General features: G+C 44.7%; 1 protein-coding gene across 1 annotated transcript in view; it reads left to right on the top strand.

Moving 5' to 3' along the window:
- LOC134331301 (ephrin-A2-like) overlaps positions 1–13010 on the top strand; it is a 181488-nt gene that overhangs the window by 157939 nt on the left and 10539 nt on the right. The window contains exon 3 of the mRNA XM_063012651.1: positions 3885–4177. Within this exon, the coding sequence (XP_062868721.1) occupies positions 3885–4177 (293 nt within the window). The remainder of the gene's footprint in view (positions 1–3884; positions 4178–13010) is intronic.

Here is a 13010-nt window from a genome sequence, read left to right as displayed (position 1 = left end):
TTCTTTCTCTTAAATTGGATGATCCTGGGTCTTTCAGCCAGGTTCCTCTTATGTTTTATTTAGATGACTTTTCCTCAGCACGGTGCCGGTGCATGGGATACTCGACATGAAATTCTGTCAGGGAGGCCGTCCGTGTCCGTGCCAGTTTCAAGACTCCCAGAGACGGAAAAGAAAAAAGATGTGACACGTCGGAAGGAATAGAATGAAAAGAAAGAAAAAAATATTACACACTCTGAAATCGGAGCGAGGGATTGATCTCTGGGCGGCAGCGATAAGGAAGAGAGGCATTTAAAGAAGGCAGCTGGAGTTTGGCACTCCACTGCCCTTCGACAGTAATTCCACACCCAGATTAGCTGTCATCCGATACTGAGCCTCACCGCAAGCCCCCACCCAGATACAAAATGAGTGATGGCCCAGCTCCGGCCCACACTTAACACTTTCATCTGATGAATTATCTAGAACTGGCCTCCAAAACGTTGCTTTGATGGGTCCATATACAGTACCTACACCGATCAGCCATAACATTAAAACCACCTCCTTGTTTCTACACTCACTGTCCATTTTATCAGCTCCACTCACCATATAGAAGCACTTTGTAGTTCTACAATTACTGACTGTAGTCCATCTGTTTCTCTGCATGCTTTGTTAGCCCCCTTTCATGCTGTTCTTCAGTGGTCAGGACTCTCCCAGGACCACTACAGAGCAGGTATTATTTGGGTGGTGGATCATTCTCAGCACTGCAGTGACAATGACATGGTGGTGGTGTGTTAGTGTGTGTTGTGCTGGTATGAGCTGATAAAGTTTTTAAACACCACACTGTCACTGCTGGACTGAGAATAGTCCACCAACCAAAAATGTCCAGCCAACAGCGCCCCGTGGGCAGCGTCCTGTGACCACTGATGAAGGTCTAGAAGATGACCAACTCAAACAGCAGCAATAGATGAGCGATCGTCTCTGACTTTACATCTACAAGGTGGACCAACTAGGTAGGAGTGTCTAATAGAGTGGACAGTGAGTGGACACGATATTTAAAAACTCCAGCAGCGCTGCTGTGTCTGATTCACTCATACCAGCACAACACACACTAACACACCACCACCATGTCAGTGTCACTGCAGTGCTGAGAATCATCCACCACCTAAATAGTACCTGCTCTGTGGTGGTCCTGTGGGGGTCCTGACCATTGAAGAACAGGGTGAAAGGCTAAAAATGTATGTAGAGAAACAGATGGACTACAGTCAGTAATTGTAGAACTACAAAGTGCTTCTATATGGTAAGTGGAGCTGATAAAATGGACAGTGAGTGTAGAAACACGGAGGTGGTTTTAATGTTATGGCTGATCGGTGTATATTAATACACGTGGGCTGTTTTGGCTCAATATTTGTCTAACTTACGGCTCTAGAATGCAAGACAAGCATTAGATATGATGATGATTGGCTGTTATGTGCTAAAACCTAACCATGATTGGCTAGGAATTATCTGCTCTCAGGGCTCTCCTCTCTCTTTCCCCCTTTACCCCTGCCCTTGCCCTCGTTTTTTTTTCTCTTTCAAATACTAAAGGATTGAGAGTTCTTAGAAATACAGAACTAATCCTATAGAGCACCATGGAGCTAGTCCAGCTCTAGCTCTGTGTTTTGCCATCAGGACTGGGGTGTGTTTTTAAAGGACAAAGGAACAGATTGGAGATGAGGTGCTTTGTGTCAGGGTAGAATGAACTTTAAAATGTGTCTGATACAGAGCATTTGTTTAACTCATTAGCATATATTATTATTTATTTCGGTGGTGGGTGCTTGCATTTAGCTCAATACTAATTAGACAGTAGTGAATCTGTAGCAAACCATGACTCTTAAACCTTTTAAACCATGACACATTTGCTGTTCTTTGAACCTATGATGCTGGGCCGCTCAGTCCGGTCTGGTCTTTAGCAAACGTGTGATGCCAGCATTCTTTAGTTTTCTAGAAACTCAACCCAGTGTTGCGGCGTTTCGGCTTTACGATGGAACCATCCTGGGAGAGCGGATTGCCCCAGAAGTGGACCCCATTCATAAATCCATGTTATGCATGAGGTGCACCAGTTGGTGGGGTCGGGGTTTTGCGCGTGCCTGGCCAAACCTTTTATCCTAGAGCTGGGACATTCTCAGTTCTGCACTCTCCCTGTTTTATCCACTTTCCTCGTTGCGGGCTGCGGATGTTTTTGTCTTTCATTTGTTACTTTGTTTATATTAATGTGGCCACAGTATTTTTCTACCTTGTAACGGTATTTGCACTTGGGTTCTGTTTCAATTCATGCAGGTGTGTGGATTCACCTCACAGATCAACAGAGAGGCTCATTAAAACCACCTCCTTGTTTCTACACTCACTGTCCATTTTATCAGCTCCACTTACCATATAGAAGCACTTTGTAGTTTTACAATTACTGACTGTAGCCCATCTGTTTCTCTGTATGCTTTGTTAGCCCACTTTCACCCTGTTCTTCAATGGTCAGGACCCCCACAGGACCACCACAGAGCAGGTATTATTTGAGTGGTGGATCATTCTCAGCACTGCAGTGACACTGACATGGTGGTGGTGTGTTAGTGTGTGTTGTGCTGGTGAGTGGATCAGACACAGTAGCGCTGCTGGAGTTTTTAAACACCTCACTGTCCCTGCTGGACTGAAAATAGTCCACCAACCTAAAATATCCAGCCAACAACGCCCCATAGGCAGCGTCCTGTGACCACTGATGAAGGTCTAGAAGATGACCAACTCAAACAGCAGCAATAGATGAACGATCGTCTCTGACTTTACATCTACAAGGTGGACCAACTAGGTAGGCATGTAGAGAAACAGATGGACTATGGTCAGTAATTGTAGAACTACAAAGTGCTTCTATATGGTGAGTGGAGCTGATAAAATGGACAGTGAGTGTAGAAACAAGGAGGTGGTAATGTTATGGCTGGTCAGTGTACAGTATATTTTTGCAAGCAGGTGAATTTGCTACTCGAAATTACCCCAAGGTGTAAATAAGTAAGTGAATAGATGACTATTTTGGCTCCCTGTCCAAAGTGTGTACCTATCTTTCACCCAGTCTTTCTAAGATCATAATCAGTCGGTTATGAATTTTATCAGGATGAAGTGATAAATGGAACACAAGAAAACCCAATATAGCTTTCCAAATGCAGAAAGACTCCTCTGTTGAATCATTGATTTCTTAATATTCTATATGCTCTGTTTAACGGTTCAGTAAGGAATCAGGTCTGTCAACTCATTTGCGATCTCTTTATTGCTACTGTCACGTCTAATTCCCAAGTTTCCTGAGGCAGACCAGATGAAAATGCTTCCTTCAAAAAGAACACGATTTATCACTTTACCCAGCATAATAAAATGGTGTTAAAAATATAATACATGCCCAGGACTATCAGGCCAGGACATCTATACGTGCAGTCATCTCTAAGCATTTCAAGCAGGGCTGATGGCTATATTTCCAGCAGCTCTGCGGCAAATCCGCTGGATTTACTCAGCTCATGCCACCATGCAGGCGCTCAATTTGTATCTAAATCGGCCCGGCCAACAAACTCATTTCAGCCGAGGCGGCCGTGAGCCGGACCTTGTGAAAGCGCTTAATGAAGCCGCTCTCACTTTGTGAACCCCTGTCAATCTTCGCCTGTCCCTTGCTGCTTGGTCATTCCAGTCAGTCTCTCTTCAGCACCACTGCCCCCCATTATCCTATCGCCGTGTGAACTGAGAATATCTCCTGTAGAAATGACACATGCCACCAGATATTCTCACTGGCCCCATGAAATTGTTTTGGCATTTTTTAAAGACCGGAGGGTGTCAGACTGGCCGAATGGATTTATGTCAGCAAGATCTTGAGGCTCATAAATTGTCTTTGCTTTTTCCCGTAGGTTCGTTCATGGCGAGTACACGGTGGAGGTAGCCATCAACGACTACCTGGACATCTACTGTCCGCACTACGAGACTCCGCTCCCACCAGAGCACATGGAGCGCTACATCCTCTACATGGTTAGCTACGATAGCTACATCACCTGCAACCACCTCATCAGAGGCTTCAAGCGCTGGGAGTGCAATCGGCCCCTGAGTCCCAGCGGGCCGCTCAAGTTCTCTGAGAAGTTTCAGCTCTTCACGCCCTTCTCTCTGGGCTTCGAGTTCCGTCCGGGACACGAGTACTACTACATCTGTAAGTAGCTGTTACCATCCTTACACTTTTTGGGAAATTAAGTCTCCCCAATGCTCCTAAGACTGATTGTCAGCTTATCCAATGGCTCTCTGGTCCAGAGATCAAAAGGCAAGGTTTTATATTAGACATAAAGTTTTCTTACATGATTTACACCAATTAGGCATAACATTATGACCACCTTCCTAATATTGTGTTGGTCCTCCTTTTGCTGCCAAAACAGCCCTGACCTTTCGAGGCATGGACTCCACTATTCTAAGAAAAAGAAAGTTGTTTCTAAGGTATCTCCTGTCGTGTAATGTGAATTACAAATATATTGTCTGGCCCTTTAAGAATGTTATGTGCACTATAGGGCGCAGGGAGCGAGTGTGTAGGGAAGGTATCAGAATATATCGTTTCCGGCTGTGCTCATGTTCTTCTGTTGTTTTGCACTGAGCTTGTGTGGTATTAAAAGTAGCGCTCTCATTAAACCCCCCTCACATGTTTGTCTTTCCAGTAAAAATATTGTAACATAATGTAATGGCGGAGTCAGACAATTTCCATAGGGGTGGCCAGACTGAGACCATTGCTCACACAGGGGTCGCACAGAAACTGATACCTTTTTTTATGTGGTCACTCACTCATTTACCTATACAGGCAGTAAGTGCCATGTAGAATTACATCACGAAGACTCGCATACTACTAAGCTTTTTTTCTCTTCATTTTCCCTGACAAATAAAAAAAAATATATATATATATAGCAACCTTAACATTATGAGGAAGAATTTCAAAGATATTCCTTTGCAATACTTTATCATTTGGCTGCCAACTTGTGAGTAATGATGACACTCAATTGAATCCGAGAACATGCCAGTGTGAATGCATGGAAAACAAATTTTTATTTTCTTTTAACAATATGATACAGACTGACCGACACTATTAAGCCAAATAAGCATTGAAAATTGACTTTACTTTTAATAACCTTCTTCAATGCTGGAGCTTCTAAAAACTGAATATTTTCTTTAAAATAGAAGTGTTATTTAACTGCTATTAAATTGTTTCCCAACAAAATCCGCCCAATTTGGCAGATAACCAACCAATCTGGCAACACTGGAACGCGCAGAGCCCGGTGGCGCCTTTACTCGTAGCGCGCCACAATTACTACTAAGTACAGTTTGATGGAGGTGCGCTGTTGAATTGCGTCCGTGTGAACCTGCGTGCAAAAAAGTTGCCGGCAAAGCGGTGGTTGGGGTTTGGGTTGCCAAAGATTAATTTATGGTGGACTTGGAGTTTTTGGAACGAGCTCCTCCACCGCAGAGCCGCTTTCCGCCATACTCGTTACTGTACCCAAATGACCCACGTAACGAACGTACGCCATTTGCGTAGCTGTGTGACGATATGGGCTTTGTACGATATGGGCTTTTTTGTATCGTTTTAAAAATGATACCGGTATTATCGTGAACGATACGATATAGCACACCCCTACTCTGGACCACTTTTGATAGATACTGACCACTGCAGACCGGGAACACCCTACATGCACTTTTGGAGATGCTCTGACCCTGTCGTCTAGCCATTACAGTTTGGCCCTTGTCAAACTCGCTCAAATCCTTACGCTTGTTCATTTTTCCTGCTTCTAACATCAACTTTGAGGATAAAATGTTCACTTGCTGCCTAATATATCCCACCTACTAACAGGTGCCGTGATGAAGAGATAATCTGTGTTATTCACTTCACCTGTCAGTGGTTATAATGTTATGCCTGGTCGGTGTTATTAAATCTACCTATCTTTTTTTAAAGCGACCCACATTTTGTCCATGATTTTTACTGTGACCAAGGCAACACAAACAATGCATCAAAACAAAACACAAAACTAAATAGAATTAATTGATAAAAATGGTGGCAATCTGGTCACACTGCGGTTCACGTGATGTACTGAAAAGCCTCCACAAGGGGGTGTTTGTGAACAAGTTTATTTCGAGTTTGTGCCTGTTAAAATATGATGATTTAATTATTATCTTTCTCTGCGACCCACTGATTTGGGTTTGCGACCCAACCAAGGGTCGCGACCCAGGGTTTAAAAAGCCCTGTTCTAGATCACGCCCTGAAAAGCCATTACTTGCACACCCCTACATTGCAATAAATTAAACAACTCTTAGCTGACAGCTCCGATAATGTATTACATTCCCAGCATAAACAGATGTCAGTTTAAACAGATTCTAATAGTATGTCACCAGCATAAACACATGTGCTATTTCAACAGTGTACTGTGTCAGTAGTTTAAACAGATGTTTATACTAAGTCACCACCTTAAACACATCTATGCTGCCTAACCAGTCTGAACAAAGGTCTGGGATTTATAACCAGCAACAAAGATTGGCTCCTTCGTGCATTTCCAAAATGATGCCCTTCTGTGTTGCCATTTATGTCCAACAGAGGGGCATGGAGGCACAGATTAATAACATTCCAGTTCCTCTTAACTCGCTCCACGTCAAAGTGTTTCTATTTATCACGGTTTCTTCCTCACTTAGTTGCCAGCTCCTCTCTTGGCAACCTTATTGTCTTTTAAAACCATGATGCTGGGTTTGATTTGGTCTCTTTTACGCTTTCCTGGGAACCCAGCTAGTGTTGCAGCACTTTCAACTCTCATGATAGCTCCGTCCTGGATAGGATTGGTTGTCACTGGCACTCTGAGCAGCTTGCCATATTCTAAAAACAGGTTTTCATTTCTGCTCTATCACTCTTTTATCTGCTGTCTCCATTGTGGGCTGTGGATGTTTCCGTGTCTTGATTGGTTAGTTTGTTTCTGTTATTTTGGCCGCTGCTTGTATTTACCCTATACCCTTTTGTTTGTGGCTTTTTAACCACAGATTTGTTCTGCATCCTGCAAGTTGGGTTAACTTTCATTTCTAGCTACTGGCGCCTCAGTGTAGCCTCCCCCCCGTTACACGTCCTGATTCTCTTAATGATCAATTTAGAGTTGGAGTTGTAATTACTAGGTTTTGTTTTACTTGCACATTACTAGCATTTTATTACACTACACTAGCTTCATTTCACGTCTTCACCTTCACTCACATTGCCATATATAATCAGTACCCAGTACACTGAATGTGTTTATTTAAACCATAACCCTTAAAGACGAATCAGGGCGAGAAGGCCAGAGAGTTCATCTCCACCCTCTGGATCTCCCATTGTCTGAATTTGCCTGACCTTCCTCCTACATTTCTATGTGGGTGCATCCAAGTCTCTCCCCTTGATGAAAATGTCAATTTGTCAACCTCTGCACACGCCATTAGCTCAGCACTTAGCTGCACAGGGCGTGATGGGCACGAAACCAGTTACAGACGCCGCCATGCGGAACGCTCTCCAAATTATGCTGATTGGCCAAATCATATTTAGCGCTCGGAAGGTTCCTGATGGGAGTAATTGCATCTGCGCTGACCAGAGTTTCCCGCCATTATCATTTTTTGGACAGAAACAGCTAAAAGCCATTAACCTCACAGGGTATGTGGCACCAAACTCCGGCTAGTTTCGCTTCTTCGTCCTTTAAGCGCTCTACGTTTGCGGTGCCAAGGTCGTACTGGGTACGCCCCTCTGCCTGCGCCGTCCTCAACCCACTCTCAGGGTGCATGACGGGGAGAATTTGCCAGGGTGAATCTGTGTCTGTTTTGCTAATGGCCCGAGCGAAAGGTGTCCTTTGGCCTGATAAAAAGAGCTCCCGCTGGGCCCGAGCACAAGGGAAAGGCTCAGGGCAGCATGCCTGATGCATTAATGAGGCAATTTCAGCTCTTTTTTTGTTTTCTCTACAGTCGTGCTTCCACTTTTTTTATGCCGTTTATGTGTGGTTTTGTTCCAACCTAAGAGGATTTGAGAGGAAAGTAAAGTTCAGGGGGAAAGAAAGAAACCCAATGTGGCATTTCATCCTGAATTAATGCAGCTCATTAAATAAAATGGTCGGATTCTTTGTCGCTGGAGAGTCATCGCTTGGCCAGCGAGGTTTAAAAAGAGGTGGCGTGTGGCCTCGTGCTCTGCTCTGACCGGCACAATCATGCATCATGGGCCACGACACTTGATCCTGAAAGCAGCCCTGTACAAATGGCTCATTTAAGGACTAAAAGCACATTTGTTTTAATCACTGCTCGTGTGGTCATTTAGGAATCCCCGCTGCCATCTGTTGTGCTTAATAAGCAAAATGCTCGGAACTGGAATCGCGGGTCTTGTAATGATTTACCGCGCGCCAACTCTGTTGTCTCGAATTCGGGCACTCGGGTGGCGCAGCGGGTTGGATTCTTTGCTGGGATGGGGGGATGGCCGAAGCTCTGCGATGGAGTGGCGCTCTGTACAGGGTGTTGCAGCCTGGTGCCCAGTGTTTCCTGGTGGAACCGGACCTGCCGTGAACCTGACCAATATAATTCACTGCATGTTCATGCCAGAGCAGGCCAGAAGTAATGTAGCCGTTAAAGGTACTGGACTAGTAATCCTAATGGGACATAATGGTAGCCTAGTGGGTAGACCTTTGGACTATCAGTCGGAAGATTGTTGGTTGAAATCCAGGCTCTGCTGTGCAGCCAGTGTTGGGCCCATGATCAAGGCCCTTAACACTGACTACTGCAGGGGTGTCATGCAATGGCTGACCCAGCACTCTGTACTGTACATGTGTATATGTATATATGACAAATGAAGGCATTCTATTCTATTCTATTCTAAAAGGTTGATGGTTCAACCCCTGGTTGTCAATGTTGGACCCTTGAGCACAGCCCTAATCATCAGCTGCTTGGGTTGTATTTGGATAAAAGCATCTGCTAAATGGCTTAAATGTACCATACACAAAGTGACTTGAAAGTCAGACTGGGTGGAGCACTGGAAAAGCTGGTAGTGTGGGTGCTGCAATGCAACATAGTTCCTGAGGTCCTGGGTTTAAGCCTTGTGTTCAGTCACTGTCTGTAAGATGTTGGGATTTTGAAATACTGCCTCTTTTTTAGGAACACATCCCGTTTGCACACGTTGTAGGTGTAGTTTGTGTGGTGATCTTCATCTAGTGTTTGTTTATGTGATTACTTGACGCTGTTGGCTTCATATTTTGGGTGGAGCACAAGGTGTTTAAATTCCCAACAACACTGCTGCACCTAATACATCATTACCACATTAATGTTGACTGCAGTGTTGAGGATGGTCCACCATCCAGATAACATCTGGTCAGTAAGGGTCCTGCAAGGGGTTCCTTTGTATCTGTAAACAGGGTGCAGGGGGTGACAAAGTGTACTGAGCAACAGATGGGCTGCAGTCAGTAATTGTATACCCACAAATTCCATCTGTATGGTGGGTGGAGCTTATAAAATAATCAATGAATGTGCGTATCAGATAAGTGTACCTAATAAAGTGCTCAGTGAGTAGTGTGTATGTATAAACAGGGTCTGTCCAAAAACCTAGTGAGCTGCCTCACTGCTTACCTGGGCAGCTGCCTAAGTAGAGAATGCTGGGATTGTCTTCATCGCTAAGGAAGCATCAGATGCTCCCTCATTATTCGGTCAGATTATCACTTAGAATTAAGGCACCTCAGTAGGCAGCATTTTAAGGTATCTAAGAATTGAGACAGCCTTCTTCTCTGGAGCACGTAGGATGACATAAAATGCGTGTAGGTCTTAAGTCCATATTTCACTGCATGCTGGTGATCGAAGGCTATTTCAGCTACAGAAACAGCAGTGTGGCTTTGCAAAAACTGCCCCCCTGCCCCAACCAGCAAGGGCACTGCTGAACTTATTCCCCTCCACGGGATGTTGTCAGTCCTGGACCGAGAAGAGACGGGAGGGCAGAGAAGGCAAACGACAAAGAAAGAAAGAATAGAAGGTTGAAAGTTTTCACATTCAATCGCGGGTAATTCTTCTGTGCATCCCGAGCTGGTTGTGAATGCCCCTCCGCCTGCCGCTTGGTCCAGGGCACTGGCTTTGTGTGCCCTTTGTCCCCGACAGCAGCCAGGGCAGGGAAGCACTTACGCTGCCTATTCACTACCATCACTACCCCCTTCCAGAAGTGTTTGGCTACTTCCAATATTGTAGCTGTCATGGCCCCCGGGGTTAGGGGTGAAAGGCCTGCCTGAATGGAATAGGGAGCAGGGGAAAGGGGCTTAGCCTGGTTATCCTCAAACAAAAGAACATGTCCATCATCCCAGGGCTGCACCCAGTCTAAGTGGCTGAGAGTCCAAATGGTAACTGTGGCAGTCTAAAAGGTCGGGTGCTTGCATACTGCTAATGGAGGTTTACGTATGCACACCCAGACGCATTATGCCCAACCTTTAAAAAAAAAAAAGCATGAATCCTATTATCTGCCCTCTTTCCCAAGTGCACTTTCTTTAATGTGGAGTATAAACATGCCCAAATGTTTAGCCAGTTTAAGATAAATGGAATAAATGCTAATCATTCATTGTCATTTAGTCTGTTTCGGTTATGTGAATATTTTCTTATGGAATAAACACACCTAAAAAAATTTAACATCCCGGGTTCGAATATTAGAGGTGCTGTTGGCTGACCAGCTGTCTACACAGACATGATTGGCTATGCCTTTGGGTGATGGAATGGCATCCTGTCCAAGCTGGGTCTAGTTTCTGTGGAACCTTTGGGCGCACCCTGGACAGGACACCAGTTGAGTGTAATATACACTATACAGCCAAAAGTGTATGGACACTGAACCAGGAGCTTGATAAGATAAGATAAGATAAAATAATCCTTTATTAGTCCCACAGTGGGGAAATTCACAGTGTTGCAGCAGCGAAGGGACAGTAAAGCACTCAGTACAAAAAATAGACAATAAAAAGTACAGTGTATAACAATAATAATAATAAAAAGTCAGAAAAAACTCTGAAAAACTCTGAAAAAATTAAATATTTACAAATAATTACAAATAATGAACATGCCATGCCAAAACACTTTAATATGGAGTTCACTTTTTTTTTTTTTAGAAAGACTTTTCACAAGCTGCAGAAGGGGGTCTTTGGAAATTTGTGCCCATTCAGGTATTTCATCTTGTTGTTGGACAAGAAGGCCCGGCTTACAATCACTGTTTTAATTATCCCAAACGGCGTTAGTGGGGTTGATATCAGGGCTTTGTGCAGGCCGCTGGAGTGCAGGCCAAACTCGTCCAGCCATGTCTGTAAGGATTTTGCATTATTTGGATTATAAAGTTTATTCTGCATCAATGGCGAAAATGGGTGTGGCTGCCACTTAGGTGGCCCAACAGTCAAATGCTGTATCACATACCACAGCGAGTTTGAATCTCAGCATAACCATCAACCAGGCCTGGCTTCCACATGAACACAACTGGCTGTGTTTAAGAGCAGTAGAGTCAGATGCGGGCTCGTCCCACTGTCGCTACGAGTGGGGTGGGGGGGGTGGGGGTTGGGGCGGGGTAGTCACATGGAGTCTAGGGTGGCTTTCTGTACATCATATGGCATCTGTATGGGAACCCAAGACTAACAGGTGATAAGAAGCGGCATTGGAAATTACTAGATTGGGAGCTAAAAGGGGGGAAATGGGTGTGGCTAAAATACCTGAACTTAATAATTAGAAGAGGTGTAGAAAACCTATTTGTACCCCTAACATGACCTTATACGTACCCCCAGTACACTCACACACACAGTCATGTTTGCTTTCTATACACTATACAGCATCAGTGTGGGAACCCAACACTGACAGGTGATAAGAAGCAGCACGTCTTCAGATTGGACACATCTCAGAGGGTGGTTACCCGGCTCTCCTTGATCAGCTCGGGGCAGCAGATTCACAATCGGTAATTGGAAATGACTAGATTAGGAGCTAAAGGGGGGAAATCCAAAATCCAGGTTGCATTCTGTACATGATGTGGCATCTGTGTGGAAATTGAAAACTGACAGGTGATAAAAAGTGGTCACAGATTGGACACGTCTCACGTGATAGTGCGGTGATGTAGGGGCAGTTGTAGCCTAGAGGTTAAGGTACTGGACTAGTAATCGTAAGGTCGCTGGTTTAAGCTCCACCACTGCCAGGTTGCATGACCTTATACGTACACCCAACCCACACACACACACGGCCATGCTTGCAAACCATGCAAGTGCTCAGTTGAAGTTATAGGTTTCAGGTTATTTGGTCCAGTAGTGTTAAGTGGCAGTGATCAACCGTCACTTTGAGCTGATACGTGAAGCCATTTATCACAAAGCACATCTTTTGTATATTATTTACACATTTATTAATTTGTGTTCATTTACAACCACAAAAGCAGGTTCACCAGTGAGCACTAGATCGCAGCAGCTAGCAGCATTAAGGATCTAACGACAGGCTTTGATTCCTGTCCCGTTTTACAGGGCTGTAAATGAAGGCTTATTTTTAGAGCCTTTTTTATTCACTGCTTTCTTTCTTTCTTTCACACCACCGATTCTATGCCGATTCACCCGAGAACACCTGTTGCAGCGAAACATTTCTCCAGCAGCCTGTTAGCACGAGAGCTCAGAGAACAGCAGGAACGAAGGGATTTGTACGCCATAAGAGCTGTATCACGGCAGCTGTGCGTAGTCTTTCATTAGCGTTCTCAAGAACACGTCCTTGGCCCCAAACCTACACGTGACCTTCAAACATGGTGGAGTAGTCTGGAGTCTGTGCCTGTTTGTGACGTCATCGTCTGAGGGGAACGGAGCGCAAGTGTTATTCACCGAGCCATATGGTGCGGTGCTGGAGACAGAAAGCGTCTGCGTGCGACCACATGGATCGCCAGGCGAGGGGTGACGATTTGTACTTTACGCCCGAGTCACAAAGCAGCCGGTCGGCGTGTTGGTATCACAAACTCGCTGTGGTTCGCTGTGTGTTTGTATTAAAAAGTTCAGCCTTGTTGG

Source organism: Trichomycterus rosablanca, chromosome 17 (assembly GCF_030014385.1).
Source record: "Trichomycterus rosablanca isolate fTriRos1 chromosome 17, fTriRos1.hap1, whole genome shotgun sequence".
NCBI lineage: Eukaryota > Metazoa > Chordata > Actinopteri > Siluriformes > Trichomycteridae > Trichomycterus > Trichomycterus rosablanca.
The sequence above is the reverse complement of the archived record's forward strand: the minus strand, read 5'-3'. Positions and strand labels throughout refer to the sequence as shown.